We start from the raw sequence: 18,546 nt of genomic DNA, 5'->3' as shown, positions 1-18,546 counted from the left end.
CTGCCCCTTCCTTCCCACAGTCTTGGCTGCACCAAGCCCGTCTCTGCTATCTCGCTCCAGCCCCGTGTTGCCTCATCCTCGTTTACCATCCTTCCAGCTCTTAACATCCATGGGTCCAGCTGTCTGAGAACCTCATTCAGACCTTCCATTCCCTGAACTTTCCCTTTGGTTTTAGCGACTTCCTCGTGGCTTTGCTTTCTTCTGAGCTGCATCTGTATGGTTTCTTTCATCTAGTCTCCCAGCAGCACCTGCAGGTCCCCTGACTTCTTGTCTGTCTGCTGCCCTCACTCGGTACTGCCCAGCTCTGGGTTAATCCTGCTGTGCACCTCTTCCACCTCTGCCCCACGCTGCCGCCGCCACTGGAATGAAGAAAACACTGCTCTTGTCATCAGTTGGGCCTCGAGTGCTACTCAGTTGGCCTTTAATTTGCCCTTAGCAAATGTCTTCCTTCCCTCCTTCCCAGTGGGAGTCAGACAGTCACACTCACTTCACCTCCTCACTCGGCACACGACGGCCGTGTACCCGTCACCGTAGCGCCACCTTCAGCTTCCTGGCCTCTCAATTACTTCTCTTACTTTCCTTCCCAGCCTTCTCTGTCCTGTTTCTTTAGAGAAAATGATCTGTTTCTGCCCAGCGAGGTGGCTCAGTTAGTTGAAGCATCATCCATACACCAAAAAGGTCTTGGGTTCGATTCCCAGTCAGGGAACAGACCTCGATTGCGGGTTCAATTCCCAGTTAGGGCATGTACGGAAGACAACCGATTGATGTTTCACTCTCACATCGATGTTTCGTTTCTCGCTCTCTTTCTCCTCTTTCTCTCTCTAAAATCAATGAAAATATCCTCAAGTAAGAATTTTAAAAAAAGAAAGAAAATGAGTCTTGTTTCTGACCAGACTTCCTCTCAGTTTTCCGCTCAGTTATGGGCCTGAACTTCTACCTTGTTATTGGTCTTTTCCATTACACAGATGTTTCCTGCTAAGAGGAGAAAGGTTTCTCTTTGGATTACACTTCTCTCTCAAGTTACCAATCTTTCTTCTTCCTTTTATAGCCTAGTTCTTGACCTCCACTGCCTGACCTCCCCGTCACTGCTCACGTGTTGAAGTCTGGCTTCTGCCTCCACTGTACCGTCGCGGTTGCACTGGCAGAAATCATCAGCCCTCTAGTCACGCCCCATCCTTTCCACTCTGCTGCTGTTTGGGTTCAGGCTTCAGTTCTCACCTGGGTTATTGTACAGCCTCCCAAATTTATCCCATTCCAATTCATCTTGAGAGCTTGTTTGGAGGTTCTAGCAGGGGAGCGCAGCTACTCGTATACCCTTGACCGAAGACCGGTCCTCTCCTCGGGTGGGGGGGAGGGGGGGAAGGGCGTCCTCTTAGACCGGTCCTCTCCTCTGGGCGGAAGGTCGTCCTCTTCGGCCGAGCGCGCAGCTTCGGGAGGGACGCACATGGATCGGTGAGGGAGGAGGGGCACACTCGCCTAGCCAGCCAGATCAGCCGAATCACCCCTGGCGATCAATGGGGTGACAGATGTCGCAGCCAGATCGCCCTCACAGGTTCCAATTCATCTTTATAATAAACCAAGGCGGCCTTTAAATTGTAAACTATGTCCCAGTCTGGTTAAAAGCCCTCCAGTGGTTCCCTTCACCTCCGGGACCAAGTCCTTATTCCTTGGCCTCCCTACTGCCTCTCCAGCTTCAGCCGCAGCACTCTGTGCCGTAGCTCTGTAGCTCTCAGCAAATAGTCACCACAGTTCCTGAACTGGGTTTTTATTCATCTCATCCATCCCCTCTCTTTGGTAGCTCTCTCCACCTTAACCCTTTTCTTTCCCCTGTAAAATTTCTCATCTTTTAAGGATCAAACGTCATCTCTTCAAGGGAACCCTTCTCAGCTTTTCTGGCAGAATTAAATGCTTCTTCCTCCATGTTCACATGTCAGAATTCTTTACTTACATGTTAGTCTTTTCTGATTTCTCCATCTCCAGGCCTTAAAACATAGTAGTTGCTTAGTTTAATAAAATAAATGGGTCTTGAAGAATAAATAGAAGATTCACAGAGACCAAAGGGTGAGAAGAGCATTACAGGCAAAGCCAACGTCCAAGGCCTAGGAGACCTGAGAACTTGGGCATTGCGCTCCAGGTGCAGCTCCTCTGGATGGTGTGTTGAGTAGGGAGTTTCGATGAATTCAGCTTTTTCCTTCCTTTCACAGTTGGAGTCCACATTAAGAGAGAAGTCTCAACAGCTTGAGAGCCTTCAGGAAATGAAAATCACTTTGGAAGAACAGTTAAAGAAAGAGACTACTGCTAAGGTGATGTTTTTGTTGGTAGTTGAATAAAAAAACAGTGCTAAGAATGTAGGATCACATCTTGCCTATTTAAAAAAGATTGCTGCTTTGAATAGTGCTACCCTTTGAAAGTTGTCAAGACTTTGCAGAAAGAAAATGAAGTGAATTTATCTCATTAGAGTTGGGTCAGATCTGACACTGCCCGCTCTGGCTTTTTAGGTGTTGGGCTGAAAGGGCCATGAAGCAAACTTGGCTCTGCCAAAGCTAGACACACTGCTTCAAAAGGGTCATTCATTTGACTCATCAAATACTGCATTGAACCATATTTGCTGCCTAATTTTTGATGATTCCAGTTAGAATAAAAGTGCATGAGGCTAACTGTGGGGGAGGTTTCCTAGAAATAGTGTCTATGTGGTCACTTTTAAGTGTAAAAACACTGTGAACCTGGTATCTGATAGTTCTCTGTAGAAATGTTGCCACATGGTTTGCTGAAGGGGAGATAGCTGGGGCTGCCTGATACATGTTCACTGACAGTTTTCATATGCTTGACTGTTATGGTTGTCAGAGAAAGTCCCCAAAGTTTCTGTCCCTATTGCTGTAGTAGCTCTGATTTTAGAGCTGCTTTAAATATATATATATATATGTATATACCCAATGCAGGAGAAATGATGGGGCTTGGGAAGGAATGGAAAAGAGAAGACATATTCTATAAATGATTAGGAGATGGGATGAGTAACTGAGTAATCATTAGGTAAAGAGAATGGAAAATGACTCCTACTTTTATGACTCAGAAAATTAGGTGTATAGTAGTTATTAATTGACTAGAGGCCTGATGCACGAAGATTCATGCAAGAATGGGCCTTCCTTCCCCTGGCTGCCAGTACTGCCTTCGCTCCGACAAGAGCCGCCTTTCCGCCTTCACTCCAGCCCGGAGCTGCCTTTCTGCCTTCCTTCTGGCCTGGAGACAACTTTCCACCTTCCCATGCTGCCCAGAGGCCCGGAGCAGCTGGGCGGTGCGGAATGCCTGCATCGTCACCATGGCAATGAGCAAGCATCCCACCTCGCCCCTGCTGCTTGGCACCTGCGTATGCAAATTAACCCACTATCTTTGTTGGGTTGATTTGCATACTCACTCCTGATTGGCTGCTGGGTGTCACAAAGGTACAGTCAATTTGCATCTTTCTTGGCAGCCAATCAATGATTCTCTCTCATCATTGATGTTTTTACCGCTCCCTCTCCCTCTCTGAAATCAATTAAAAATAAAAATTTGCATCTTTCTCTTTTATTAGTGTAGACATTGATTTCAGAGAGGGAGAGGGGAGAGATAGAAACATCAATGATGAGAGAGAATCATTGATCAGCTGCCTCCTGCACACCCTCTACTGGAGATCGAGCCCACAACCAGGGCATGTGTCCTGACCGAAATCAAACTCAGGACCTTTCAGTCCACAGGACGATGCTCTATCCACTGAGCCAAACCAGCTAGGGCTCAGTAGCTGCTTCTTGATGATTAGCCACTGTCACCAAGCTGCTGGGGGTGAGGGGAGATATGTGCGTCTGTCCGTGCAGCACTTTATACGTTTTGATTCATTTTAGGGACCTTGAGCAAGTAGCTTAGGCAACTCGATACCCACCTTTCTTATCTAGTAGGAGACTACAAGTTCCTAGATCTCCTAAGTCAGTGGTTCTCAACCTTGGCTGCACATTAGAATCACCTGGGAATCCTTTTAAAATCCTGATTTCTGGGCCCCATCCTCTGGAAATTCTGTTTCTTTGTTACTAATGTTGTGGCCCCACTCCATAACAAAGAAACAGAATTTCCAGAGGATGAGGCCCAGAAATCAGGATTTTCAAAGATTCCCAGGTGATTCTAATGTGTAGCCAAGTTGAGAACCACTGTCCTAAGTGATTCTGACCTATGGCTCTTTGGCGTTAATCCTCCTTCAAAACTTGTATTTTTTTAGGTTACCATTGAACAACTAATGTTTGAAGAGAAGAACAAAGCTCAGAGGTTGCAGACAGAACTAGATGTCAGTGAACAAGTCCAGAGAGATTTTGTAAAGCTTTCTCAAACCCTTCAGGTGAGGCATTTGGGGAACCCTTAGAGCACCAAGGCAGTTTAGGGGGTCCTGGTACCCAAGCGAACTCACCGCCCCTTGACTCCACCACTGACAATAGCTAATCCAGCCCAAACACCTGCCTGGTCATTCAAGCCAAAACCCAGGTGTGTACTTCAGACTTGTACCCCTTTCCCTCTGTACCGTTGGTCCTTAAGAGTAAAGAGTGAAGTCCTTGGAATACCATGTAAGACCCTTCCCAACAAGGCCTATCCCTACAGTTTTTCACTTCTTTGCCTTATATTTTATATTCCATGTTCCAATGTATTTTAACTCCTTGTGGTTCCTTGCCCACAGTAGTCACTCTGGTAAGCCTCATTATCTCATCAGCGCCTGATTCCCCAGGCCCAGCTTAGCTTTGTCTTCCCCATAGACCTACAGAGCTAGGTCCTCACACTAGGCCACAGTGGTCCGCCACCACCTCCATGCCGCTTGGCACACAGTGAGTGCCTCCAGTGACATTTAGCATATTGTGCTGAGATTCTCTATAAGTCCCCTTGCCCCACCACCAACTGAACTGTGGGTTCTCAGGGGTCAGGTCTCATTAACATCCATGGTCCCAGCACCTTACACTGGGTCTGCTCCACAGCAGCTTTTGGGAATTGCTCCATCTCCTCTAAACCAATCAAAGTAACCTTCCGAAAATCTAGGCAGGAACCATGTGCACTTACCCTGTATTGTCTCTCCAGGTGCAGTTAGAGCGGATCCGGCAAGCAGACTCATTGGAGAGAGTCCGGGCAATTCTGAATGATACCAAACTGACAGACATTAACCAGCTTCCTGAGACATGACACCTTCACAGCAGGATTCTCGCCTGCACTTTGGGTTTTTAACTCATCTTTAGAGCAACATTAATTACTTACTCTTAACTAAAGAAGTCACAAAAAAAGGAAGACTGGGGAGATATGTTTCTAGTGGGAGAAGACTGTGCAGCACAGGAACAGCAAACAGCCAGGCTAATTTGCAGCAAAAAGACCTTTCAAGTGGGAACACTAGCGAGACCCCAGGCTTGACTCCAGCAGATGTGAATCAGGTTCGGTGATGGAGAAAGTGCTGTTTCCTTGCCTGTTTATCCAACATTTCCCTAAAGCACCATCTAGTAGTGTTTGGAATTACATTTTCTGTTCATAGATATTGGAAGAGATTATTATTTGTTGTATAGAGTACATCAGTAACAGTATTCAGCTAGCAAGAGACGTGTAGTATGCTGTATGAGTATTTTATATTAAAATATGAAGTTTGAGAGCAGGCCATTGGCTAGTGACTGCATTTCCTAGCTCAGTGCTTTTTAAAAAAACTATCTTACATTGGAGGATCTTAAATGCTACTGAAACTTGCTGGAGAATCAGAAGTTGTGGCAAACAAAACCAATTCAAGAACTGAATTATGAGAATTTGAAAACTTAGCTGGGGCTATACGTATTGGAAATTGAGGTTAAAGGAAAAGCACAAGAAACTGTTTGAAAGCACTTTTTCTGCTACTTGGATAAATTTCATGGGCCCACAGGTACCAGGGTCAAACTGAACTGGTACCACCTGCTCTTGAAAACTTTGTTATTGAATCATTGGGAAAAGATAATATTAACAAAACAAGCTGACAACATCTAGTACAAATTTATAAATCTGCTGCTTACTTTTAACTCGAATCAATGGGCCGAAGTACTGTTTCAGAAGTGTCAAATACAAAATGGTGATAACTATGTTTGACAGGTACCAATTTTGTATTTTACTTTTATAATTTAGACTTGGAGTGTGATAATGCTTATGAAGTTGGGAAAATCCCAGTCAGTCCGTTCATCAGTTTGGAAATCTGCTTTGTCATTCCTGTGAGGTTAGCTTTTCTTTGTGAAGAAAGCTTCAGTGAACAGGCTGTGGCTGTATGGTGTTGCAGAAAGCAGAGAATGGTTCCTGTTGGTTATTGACCTGCTGCAGGACTGTTAGCCAGTAGGAGTCTACATGGTTTCATTCATGATAGAGATGGTTCAAAGGTAAAATTGTTTTCAGATAATTTTTGTGATTGGTGTTATATAACAGCAGGGTACTTGAAGGACCCTTACAGTAATTAAATGGATTAAGTAGATTGTTTGGCTCATTTAAAGCCACCATCAACTTAGAGTTTAAAGTGAATTGTCATTGTTATAAATGAAGCTATTGTGGACTAGCCGGAAAGATCTTTACTTCTGTCTTCCATGAGACAAGATACAGACTACATACCTCATTCCTTAGGTTATTGTTGTAGTCTTGGATTCATGATTATGAATTTAAAAGTAAATACTAATTATGGAAATAGTGCTACAGGCTTGCCATGCATGAAACGTTATTTTAATTGGTTTACAGTCCCTTTGTATAAAGTACTACTTTGGTTTAAAGGAAACATTTATCCTCATTGAGTTACAGGGAATTTAATTCTAAAATACAATCTGTTTAAATGTTGTAAGTGTAAGACTGGTTCCTTGAATAAGCTCTGAGCTAATTTGTTTCAGAATATTAAAATTGGCACTATAATTCAGGATGGATGGGTAATTCATAATCTTCCTGAACTAAACTCTAGCCCCCAGGGAACTGCTCTGCTGAGACAAGCTTGCAGATGTTTTTCTCAGTAAGGTGGCACTGGGCCAATAAAATCATGATTAGGGAACCATTGGTAGTCTCTACTGTGGCAGATGCAGACTGTTGGAACCCACTTTGTTAAGAAAAATGTCATAGAAAAACCCAAACTGTTACTCTAGGTTTTGTTAACAATTTGTTTCTGATATGAGGCAAACTCTGTGCCACTATCCTGGTAAGAAACACTTCAATCAGGGTTTTCTGTGTAAATGGGAAATTGATTTGAAGGCAGGATTTAGCCTGTCTGGGCAAAAGAAAAGATCAGTTCGGTTTCACAAGTGTTCCTGTGTTTGTGTTCAGTCTGTACACATATTTTCTCACGCATGTCTAACATGATTTACCTCCTACCTGTTACCTGCCTTATGTGGCTTTTAATTGGCAGTCACTCGGCCATTTCTAGGCAGGTGCAGTATTACCTTTCAGAACTAATATCGGCAGGTAAAAAACATTACCCAACGCTAACAGAACAAAATCATATACTGCAGACAAAGTCATTTGTTTCTTTTTCCTTTTGAAGTCCTACATTTGTACCTTGTACTCACTTGTAACTCATATCAGGACACAGTGCACAGCCAAACTGAGCTCTCAAAGGTAATACTGCCTGTGGAAGTGCGCCAGCAGCGGCTTTGCAGTTGTGGATCCTGGGCTCGGCTCTAAGCAGATTTCAGATGTAACCGTTTGTTAACTGTACTGAAGGTGTGTCCTTAGGAAGAGAGTGTTCAAATTAAAAAAGCTGCTGCCTAGTATACTGTGTGGCCTTTTCCTTTGAATCCTCCCTTTTCAGAATCACATTTCTGGTGTTGGCACTTTAAAATGCAGCTCTTAATCTTGTTCAGCTGTGGAGAAAACTCAGGGTTCTTGGGCTTTTAAAAAAAATCCTAAGCCATTGCTGAACATAATCATCAACTTAAGCATATATAAGGCACATTCCAATTTTTAAGTAAAAGCATTTATTCAATAATTAAAGTATGAAAATGATGAACAATATAACACCAAAGCTCATCCAAATGCCTCTTTATAAATAGATAATGCTACTGGCTTGTTTTACAGTTTGAGCTCAAGCCTTCACTTGTGTTAACTTCAGGTGCGACTGTTCCTGGTGGTGTCAGAAGTTGACATGATTTCGGATATCATTAATCTGCTTCACCATTTCTCTTATGTGTTCACCCCTGTAAAACCATAAAATCACTTTTGGGAACAGAACAAATGAGTAAGCCATAAAGAATTCAAACTAGTTAGTAATGTTGAAATTAGAAGTGCTTTGCTAAAATAAACAGGTTAACATTTCAGATGGATAGTAATGGTGTTTACTACTTATTTAAGGCTAACAACAGTGGCAAATGGTATTGCAACTGCTGGAAATATTTTTTAACATGTTCCCTGGGGACTACACCTTGACCACACAACAAAATCATATTACAATGAAGTCATCATCTCAAGTTCTTTATCACATGGCTCCTATTCCAGTAAACTTGACATACAAATGCCAAGTAATGTCAGCTGGGCAGAGAAAGGCTACGTTTGGCATATTTATTGCAAAGAAAAAGCTACCTCATAACAGCTGACTATTAGTATTACTTACTCCTCCTTCAGGATGGACTGAATGCATTTCCGCTGGTAGGCACTGAGGGTAATGGTGGGTTTTTGAGGACTCAGTATCTTTTCCATCTTGCGCTGCTGATAGTCTTTTTTCATGGTAACCTTAAGTATCAAACAGAACATAGGTTTTTTGGCTGTGGTTTGCTACATGTTTTCATGGTATCTTTTTACTTTTAAAGTGTATTTTTGTTGTTGAAAAGTATTACAGATTTGCCCACCCTCTTTTTTCCCCCTCATTGACTCCCTCTTCCCCACTCCTGCTCCCTTCCCAGGCCTTCACTGCATTACTGTCTGTGTCCATGGATTATACTTGTAAGTTCTTTAGTAAATCTCTTCCCACCTTCCCTACCCCCTCTGAGAATTTTTTATATTTTATGAAATAATTCTTACAGAACAAACATAAGTACAAAATTTAACAACCTATATTCATTCCTACCTGTTTGATGGCATTGCCCAAATGTCGAAGTTGATCAGGTATCAACTGTAATTCTTTCTTCATGTCTCTCTCACTATCAGAGAGAACTGGAAGCTGAGAATGAAAACTGTGAAGTACTTTTTTCATCCTTTAAAAAAGGCAAGAAAACATCTCAGCTCGAGATCTCTGCCACTTAGGAATGAATCTAGTGTCTATGAAGGGAGCACCACAGGATGACGGAGAAGGCATCACTGCACTGTCTTCCCTAACGCACCTCAGGAGGGGTAAGGGAGCCAGCTCCATTCCGCAGGCCTGGGGGAACACTTCAGGCCCACTTCGCGTGGCACTGTTAATATCTGAGCACGTAGCACTAGTAGTACCTGAGCGGGGAACTGAATGTTGTACGACACCTGACCTGTTTGTGATATCTTCTTGTTTTTCCTTGGCTTCCTCATATTTGTCAGCTAAGCGCTCAGCCATTTCCCGCAAACTTTTCCTAATGGCAGAAAAAATAAGACTCTTAGGGTCCATCTTGATGGTGAAGCCAGCTAATGTGGTCTGGGTTTTAGGGCAAGAAACAGTTCCCGTCGTCTTGAGCTTTTTTTTTTTTTCTCCTCCCCAATTTTGGCACTTACCTTTCCTCTCGACAATAATTGAGATCTTCAAGTTGTTTCTTTTTTTGGTCACATAATAATTTGATCCTTCAAAAGCAAAAAAAAAGAAATGTAATGGGAAGCCAGGTCTAGGCCATTACACAGTGTCGGCTGCCCGCCAGGAGCTGGTGGTACGTGAGCAAAGGCCACCTACCTCCGCTGAATCTCCTCCTTGGCCAGGTCCTGTTTAAGAATGTACTGCTCTCTGAACACCTGGGTGGCTCTGCTGATGAGCTGAAGACATTCTTCAGGAGGAGGGGCTGTATCTTTTTCAGATGATCTTTAAAAAAAAGTTTCTACCATTACTTTCCTTTAGTTGAGTAAAACAACTAAAAATTGACTCAGGTCATAGCTGCTTTTTTCCCTTTTTATCATATTCAGGTGCCTCTATATCCATTCTGTCTATTCACTAGCTGATTAAATATGCCCTATGTTTCTTCCAACTCCAACATAGTAAAAAGTACATTAAATGAAATAAATAGCTGAGGAGAGGATGAACCAGTTCTTAAAACCTATAACCTATATCCCATACTTCAAAAATGCTGGATTTGCAACAGTGCGTTGCAAAATGCTTCTTATATGCTTTTCAAAGGAATCCGGGGCTTCAGCTAGAATTCGGAGGGGAGACTCTGCCACTTCAACATCTCCTTGAGTACAAAGCAGGGGAGGAGACGCAGGATGGACTGTGCTTCTGCAAAATAAATGAAACAGAATCTACCATGAAGTCGCTTACTGTATCAGAGGAAAGCATTTGCCACATCTGCCCAGAATCTTAAGGAACTATCAAATGGCACTGTGTGTGTGAGTACCAGGATGTACATTTCTGCCATGAAGACAAAACCTTGGGGGACTACCCCCTTATTCTACCAATGCTACCATTTGTCAAAGCATTTTGGTGGTTACTCCAAATTCTTTTTGTAAAGATCAAGGCAGCACAGGGTATAAATTCATCATGAACTTTTCTGCAAGGACTCAAGAGCCCGTTATAAGCCAGAGTCATAAACAAATGAATCACTCATTTCCTAGGTATAGTTTGGATTTGATCAAAACCAATGTTCACCCAGATAACCACTAAATACTGTACTTACTCTCTATATAACTTGACTTATAAAAATTACATTCACTCGAATATTACAAATATTCACAATGGCAATTTCAGAGAGCTTGAAAGACTGCAAAAGTTAAGACCATGGTGAGCGACTTACTCTGCAACAATAATCTGGGAGTTTGTTAAACAACAATATTACACTATAGACAACCTGTATTTTAGGGAGTTAGCAGAAAACATGATTTGAATGTATCTAGATAACAACATTTCAGTTTTCTTTTCCTCTGAGATTCACATTTTTATTCTGAAGTAACCCAGTGTGTAGGTCTTATTTCACTAAAGGTAGGATGGGTTTTTAAAAATACGCTTGAGACAAAAGGCAAAAAGGAATTTTTTCAGGGATTTTATTATGTTTATTCTTGCTAGAGTTTTTAGTCTCTTTTAGTGTAAGTAATACAAAATTGATAAGAGATCTTTTGCTTTCCAAATAGTGTAACATCAGTCTTCAGAGAGCATGGGAGTTCCTTGAAGGATAGTAAATTAATGAACTGTGTCAGTAATCTAAAAGTACATGCTTTGAAATGACACCAGGAGACTAGGGAAGCGGGGTGCCAGTGTTCAACACCAGTGGCTTATTCCTGCATTTAAAAAATCCAGAATGACATTCCAGGGTTGCTGGAAAAACAAAACAACCACACAGCCCTTATAGCGTCATACGAGTGCTTTAAGAAGGAAGATTACGAGTTCAGCTCTATACCACCAGACTTCCAGAGTTACATGTCTATGACGTCCCTCTGAGCCTGGCAGAAATGGAGAAGTTAAAGTGTGAGCATGGACTTGGGAGTGAGAAAGCCCTGTTTCCTTTTACAAGATGGGCATAATAGTGTGGTCCTTACAGGGTCGCTTTGGTTACAGGAGAAAATGCATGTAACTGCCTTACTTTTAATTCTGGCACATAGAACATGATAATCATTGAGTATAATTCATATTAATGGAGTTCGCTATTTTAGTATGCTTTCCCATACTTTGAAGTAAAGCTCTTGACTCTCAGGTAGCCAGAGATGATATCATGCCTAAAAGTAATCCTATTCTATCTTTCCAACCATCATAAGAAGCCAAAGCATAATCCAAGTACCTTCAAGCCGTTTCTAAGGGCATTTTCCCAGTTTAGATCTTGCAGAATTAACAAGTTGTGTGGGGAATACAAAAAAGTACTTACAATAAAGGCCTTATGAGGCATTCATAGGTGCTGGTGATGCAGATCATCGTGGGCCCCAGGATGTCAGGGACAATCCAGAACCCTTGAATCGGAGCTGGCTGCCTGGAAACACACAGGCACAGGGAAATTATGAAATGGCAACCGCAGTGGATCCAAGTGTAATGACATGGCTGAGGTTCGCCGCCTTCTCTGGCTGTGCTATCAGTTGCCTGGGACCTGCTCTTAGTGCAGTAACCTCAAGGGTGCCGACCTGGAAACCTGTACTACTCACAGCTGTGACTGGTTTGAAACATGCTGTCACTTAGCAGCCTAGAGGCCATTTGACTTATAAGTCACTCAGGAACCCAGAGCCTCATGATGCGCACTAATCTCAGCAGTTACATGATTCAGTCAAGTTATACGTGTCTTTCTCCCCAACTTGCACAGAAGCCCCAGCTGTCTCTGCCTAGCCCAGATAAAGTGCTCAGAAACTGCTGACTGAATTCAGTCTATTTCTCATGAAAAATCCCAGGCAGCCCAACACCTGTCACAGGACTTCATTTCCTGCGCATGGCTTGCCTCTCCCTCTTAATCCTGGTTATTTCACTGGAGGAAATGTCTTTCCTGCCAACAGGCTACTCGACCTGCCCCAATGTTCATCCCACCCCCACAGCACACTTCCGCCCTGGACTGACAATGCCATTTCCGCTCACCTCTTCTGATCTCAACTCTGTAGTTTCAAAATCTCCTATTGTCTACCCTCGGCTTATAAACATGCTCACATCTCTTCATTCAAAACTCCACTGTAATTTCAAGCCCCCCCCCCCAACCTAGTTTTTCTTCCCTTCTCTTTAGAATCAGCAGACTTCAAATTGTAACCTATAAGAGGGGAGGTAGGTAAGGGTGAGTCTGGGAGGTTAAAAATTTTGTATTTTATATTTTCAGTGTGAAAGCTACACTCAGAAGAGTGCATACATACATTCTGTAACCACTATCCAGGTCACCAATCGGAATGCTGCCGCTACCAAGGCGCTGATACTACCCAATCCAGCCTTCCACTCCTTAGAGCAGTCACCGCTATTCTGACTTTTATGATACTCACGCTCCTGCTTTGCTTCATAGTTTTCTATGTATTCCTTCCTAGGTGGTACTTTCAACCTGTTTAATTTTACCTCCTGTTTTTGAAATGTATGTAAGTGGAATTTTATTCTCTTTTCCCTGTTCACTTTTCACTCTGGTGCTCTCCTCCCCCACCTACGATTGTTTCCCTTCCAGTTCCAGATGAAGCCCCTGTACTGCCAAGTCTAGACTCATGACTCCTTCCTGCTGCTGCCCACTGCTTGCTCCCCGAGGCACCCACCTCCCTGGCATCCTGACATCTTTTCCTTCAGGTTTCCTGTAGTCTTTCTGGCAGCCCTGGACTCGAGTTTCCTTCCTTGGCTGGGCTCTATCCTGACTCACCGACTGTGAGAAAGTGTTGCTCAGACTCTCTTCACAGGTCTCCTCTACCCATGCTAGGCTCCTTTCTGAGTAACCTTAACCATAGACACATTTCAAAGCTGACATTTCCCACAGCCATACTGTTCTAGCCTAGATCATCCAAACACCAGAGACACATGTCCAACAGCCTACTGAGTGCCTCCACCTGGATGTGCCACAGGAACAGAAAACTCCAAGTGCCCCCATTAACATGTCTCCATCCTCCCAAACATACTTTCTCCTATGTCCCACGTGTCTCCAAGGGACCACATCTACCCAGTTATCCCAAGTAGGAACTTGGGAGTCATTCTAGACATTTCCCTTTATTTAGTCATCAAATATTTACTCAACACCCACTACGCACGTCAGACAGCGAGTATGCCGACAGGAGGGGACAGTAAATGGCCCCAGTAAATGGAAACAGATGTAGTCTCTGCTCTCCTGAAACGTACTCTAGCAGTGTGACAGACATTAAACAAATACAGACGCCACCTTTAATGTACTACAGAGAAAACGGCGTAATAAGAGGAGAACCTGAGGTCAGACTGGGGAATCGAGGAGCCCCTTCTGCATGCTAGGCTCCTTTCTGAGTAACCTTAACCATAGACACATTTCAAAGCTGACATTTCCCACAGCCATACTGTTCTAGCCTAGATCATCCAAACACCAGAGACACATGTCCAACAGCCTACTGAGTGCCTCCACCTGGATGTGCCACAGGAACAGAAAACTCCAAGTGCCCCCATTAACATGTCTCCATCCTCCCAAACATACTTTCTCCTATGTCCCACGTGTCTCCAAGGGACCACATCTACCCAGTTATCCCAAGTAGGAACTTGGGAGTCATTCTAGACATTTCCCTTTATTTAGTCATCAAATATTTACTCAACACCCACTACGCACGTCAGACAGCGAGTATGCCGACAGGAGGGGACAGTAAATGGCCCCAGTAAATGGAAACAGATGTAGTCTCTGCTCTCCTGAAACGTACTCTAGCAGTGTGACAGACATTAAACAAATACAGACGCCACCTTTAATGTACTACAGAGAAAACGGCGTAATAAGAGGAGAACCTGAGGTCAGACTGGGGAATCGAGGAGCCCCTTCTGAAGAACTGGTACTAAGTTAAGATAGGAAGAATCAGTAGAGTTAGCCGAGTGAAGACAGCAAACTACAGCTGCAATTGGGACACTCCTTCCAGAGAGAGGACACAGTACATGACGGTCCTGAGACAGGGGAACTCCAGATGATCACTGGATGAACTGATACTCTTAGGGGTGAGTTTCATGTGAGTGTGATGCATACATGTATCTGGATTACTGGGGCAAACAACAGTTACCTGTGTAGACAAGGAATTGGTTCTTACCTGCATGGCAATGGCTTTGTACAAAGGATGTGTTCCACAAAGCATTTCTGTTCCGTAGCAAGTTCCTGTAAACTATCCTTATCTTCTTCATCTACAAAGGAACACATTATCACATTACACAAGTTAACTGATGCACAAATGTCTCCAAATTAAAATGCTGACAATATTAATTAAAAGCAATTAAGTTCTTGTCTCAAACCGTGTTTTTGTTTTTTTTGGTTAATCCTCATCTGAGGATATTTTTTCCATTTTTTTTTTCTTTTTTCAGAGTGGAAGGGAAGAAGGGAAGGGGGTGGGTGGTTAGAGAAATATCAATTGGCTGCCTTCCACATGTGCCCAGATCGGGGATCGAACCCACAACCTAGGTATCTGCCCTTGACTGAGAATTAAACCTGTGACCCTTTGGTTTGCAAGCTGGTGCTCTAACCACTGACCCACAAAAGCCAGGGTAAATTTTTATTGTTTTAAGCCATTTATAGCGATTTATAATAACAGCAATATAAAGCTAATACAGAAAGCACTTGGTCTTCACCATGAAGTTTGGCATTAGCTATGGATTTTTTAGTTGCCCTTTATCCGTTTGAGGAAGTGCCTTTCTATTACTCGTTTGTTGAGTATCTACATATATAAAAGCCTAAGCGACCGTTACGACCAGAGGATCGATGACTCTCCAGTAGCTATGATGTGCACTGACCACCAGGGGGCAGACGCTCAACGCAGGAGCTGCCCCCTGGTGGTCAGTATACTCCCACAGCCAACCTCCTGCAGTCCCTCCCCCAAGCTGGCCAAGCTGAGGGACCCTACCCATTCACGAATCTGTGTGCCAGGCCTCTAGTTTTTAACATGAAAGGCTATTAAATTTTCTTAAATGCATTTTCTCTATTAAGATAATTATGGTTTTTGTCCTTTATGCTATTGCTGTGGTATATAATACATGGATTGATTTCTGGGTGTTAAACTACCCTTGCATTCCTGGGATAAATCCCACTTAGTCATGGTATATGATGCTTTTTATATATTGCTGGATTTGGTTTGCTAGTATTTTGTCGAAGATTTTTCTATTCATATTCATGAGAGATATCTGTCTGTAGTTTTCTTGACATCTTTGTTTGGTTTTGGCATCAGGGTAATACCTCATAGAGTGAGTTAGAAAGTGTTCCTCTCCTATTTTTTGGAAGAGCTTATGAATAATTGATATTTATTCTTTAAACTAGAGGCCCAGTGCACAAAAATTTGTGCATTCGGGGGGCCCCTCAGCCTGGCCTATGCCCACTTGCAGTCTGGGACCCCTTGGAGGATGTCCACCTGCTGGCTTAGGCCTGCTTCCTGGGGGATCAGGCCCAAGCTGGCAGTCAGACATTCCTCTGGCAGCCCAGCAATCCTCGGGGGATGTCCACTTACCAGCAGGGAGCAGACTATATAGAATAGAGGCCTGGTGCACCGGTGGGGGCCAACTGGTTTGCCCTGAAGGGTGTCCTGGATCAGGGTGGGGGTCCCGCTGGGGTGTCTGGCCAGCCTGGGTGAGGGGCTGAGGGCTGTTTTCAGGCTGCCCAAACCCCCTCCAGGGTGCCTGGCCAGCCTGGGTGAGGAGCTGATGTCTGTTTTCAGACTGACCATGCCCTCTGGCGACCGAAAATTCCAGCCTTTCATCTTTTTGTTTTTACTCACTCCAGCTCCGTGGCCATGGTGACTGGAAGCAGGTATCTGGGGTTTATTTACCTTCTATAATTGAAATTTTGTTGCTTTGAGTGGAGCTCAGAGCTGCCGGGAAGCTTGGCTTCCTCCATCATTGGGGCAACCAAGCCTCCTGCTTGCTCCAGCTCTGTGGCGGCTGGCCGCCATCTTCGTTGGGTTAATTTGCATATAGTCGCTCTGATTGGCTGGTTGGCGTGGCTTGCGGTGTAATGAAGGTACAGTCAATTTGCATGTTTGTCTATTATTAGGTAAGATGTGAAGCCAGTTTGTCCTGAACTTTTCTTTTTAGGTAGTTTTGTTTACTAATTCAATCGCTTTACTTGAACAGGTCTACTCAAATTTTCTACTTCTTGAGTCAGTTTTGGTAATGTCTTTCTAGAAATTTGTCCATTTCATCTAAGTTATCTAATCGGCATACAGCTGTTCATGGTATCCTATTATAATCTTTCTATTTCTGAAAGATCAGTAGTAACACCCCTATTTCATTCCTAACTGTCATAATTTGAGTCCTCTCTTTTATTTTTGCTCAGACTGGCTAAAGGTTTGTCAACTTTGTTAATTTTTTTAAAGAACCAACTTTTGGTTTCATTAATTTTCTATTCCAAAATTATTTTTCTATTCCAAACTACTTAAAAATAAAGTTTTTATTGATTTCAGAGAGGAAGGGAAGCGATGGAAATATCAATAATGAGAATCCCTGATTGGCTGCCTCTTGCATGCCCCCTACTGGGGATCCAGCCTGAAACGTGAGCATATGTTCTGATTAGGAATCAAACCGACGAACTCTTGGTGCATGGGACAATGCTCAACCAACTGAACCACAAAGGCCAGGGTTTTTCTAAACTACTTTTTAATAGGATCCGTGAAACATACTGAAAAGCACAGAAAACTCACCTGATCCAAGAAATTTATGAAGTTTATGAATCCAAGTTAGTCCAACACTATGTACACCAGCTTCATGAGTACAGTGATATCTTGAGGGACACTTGGGATCTGCAAATAGAATCATTAATGATATAAAGGAAGCCAGTGGAAAACTGAAAATATTCACCCTAGCAGCCCAAAACACGTTTTCTGATGAAAATGATGGAAGATCAACAGGACATTTTTATTATGACACTATGTTAGGGGGTTTTTGAAATTTTAAAATCTGAACTTAACTTTCAAATATATTTTAGGTGTTTTAAAAAGTATGATGAATAAACACAATGCAAATGCATTATTTTCTAAATATTAACACAATAGAGTTCACCAAAATATAAACACTTGCTACCAGGTAATCATTTATGCCTTTCTATTTACTTTTGTGCATTTATTTACAGGTATTCAAAAATAAAATGAGTAGGATAGGTCTGCAGAAAACTTATGCACACATCTACTTACATGAAATTGGTGAAGCAAGTGCACTCCTATAAGTACAAGTACACTAAAAGACTTCGATACAACTGGTTAGTAAATAGTTCTGTCATAAGACAGTAAAGCAGGTATGAAAGGTAAAGCTTTACTTGTCTTGATAATGTTGACCCACAGATAATTTTTAAGTTCTACTTCCAATTTTTGTTTGACAATCACTTATATTTATACTAAAAAATATGAGCAGCTGTGCCCTTGCTGGTTTGGCTCAGTAGATAGAGCACCATCCTGTGGACTGAAGGGTCCCAGGTTCGATTCCCAGTCAAAGGCACATCCCCAGGTTGCAGGCTCGATCCCCAGTAGGGGATGTGCAGGAGGCAGCAAATCAATGATTCTGTCATTATTGATGTTTCTCTCTAACTCCCCTCCCTTCCTCTCTGAAATCAATAAAAATATATTTTAAAAAATATATGATCAGTTGTTATGTAATTTTAATGAAATTTTCTATACTTCTTTTGAGCCCTAGTATTAGTAAGACCATTCTTAGACTAAAAGAAGAGCTCTTAAATACTGATTATTATTTACAAGCTAGTGGCCCAGTGCATGAATTTATGCACAATAAAAGGAAATTAATTAGAAGGAATATTTTAATATTGCTATTTGCCCTTTCTCTATAATAGAAGTGTCAATCAAATTCATGATCAACAATGAGAGATGGAAACACACGCATGCAATTTA

The 18,546-nt window shown here is 42.7% G+C and overlaps 2 protein-coding genes across 7 annotated transcripts in view; one reads left to right on the top strand and one right to left on the bottom strand.

Annotated features, from left to right (window-relative positions):
• The window catches only part of RABEP1 (rabaptin, RAB GTPase binding effector protein 1), a 102,185-nt gene extending 94,437 nt beyond the window's left edge, over positions 1–7,748 (top strand). For all 5 annotated transcript variants that reach the window (XM_015569219.1, XM_015569220.1, XM_015569218.1 and 2 more), the window contains 3 exons: positions 2,205–2,303; positions 4,244–4,360; positions 5,086–7,748. In XM_015569219.1, coding sequence (XP_015424705.1) covers positions 2,205–2,303; positions 4,244–4,360; positions 5,086–5,187 — 318 coding nt within the window. In that variant the 3' untranslated portion in view covers positions 5,188–7,748. The remainder of the gene's footprint in view (positions 1–2,204; positions 2,304–4,243; positions 4,361–5,085) is intronic.
• A 172-nt stretch (positions 7,749–7,920) lies between these two features.
• The window catches only part of NUP88 (nucleoporin 88kDa), a 30,101-nt gene continuing 19,475 nt past the window's right edge, over positions 7,921–18,546 (bottom strand). For both annotated transcript variants that reach the window (XM_015569223.1, XM_015569224.1), the window contains 10 exons: positions 17,350–17,448; positions 14,761–14,851; positions 11,937–12,038; positions 10,202–10,360; positions 9,824–9,949; positions 9,652–9,717; positions 9,432–9,512; positions 9,038–9,164; positions 8,585–8,703; positions 7,921–8,171 (listed from right to left, as the gene is read on the bottom strand). In XM_015569223.1, coding sequence (XP_015424709.1) covers positions 8,108–8,171; positions 8,585–8,703; positions 9,038–9,164; positions 9,432–9,512; positions 9,652–9,717; positions 9,824–9,949; positions 10,202–10,360; positions 11,937–12,038; positions 14,761–14,851; positions 17,350–17,448 — 1,034 coding nt within the window. In that variant the 3' untranslated portion in view covers positions 7,921–8,107. The remainder of the gene's footprint in view (positions 8,172–8,584; positions 8,704–9,037; positions 9,165–9,431; positions 9,513–9,651; positions 9,718–9,823; positions 9,950–10,201; positions 10,361–11,936; positions 12,039–14,760; positions 14,852–17,349; positions 17,449–18,546) is intronic.

Source organism: Myotis davidii, unplaced genomic scaffold (assembly GCF_000327345.1).
Source record: "Myotis davidii unplaced genomic scaffold, ASM32734v1 scaffold925, whole genome shotgun sequence".
Lineage (NCBI taxonomy): Eukaryota > Metazoa > Chordata > Mammalia > Chiroptera > Vespertilionidae > Myotis > Myotis davidii.
The sequence above is the reverse complement of the archived record's forward strand: the minus strand, read 5'-3'. Positions and strand labels throughout refer to the sequence as shown.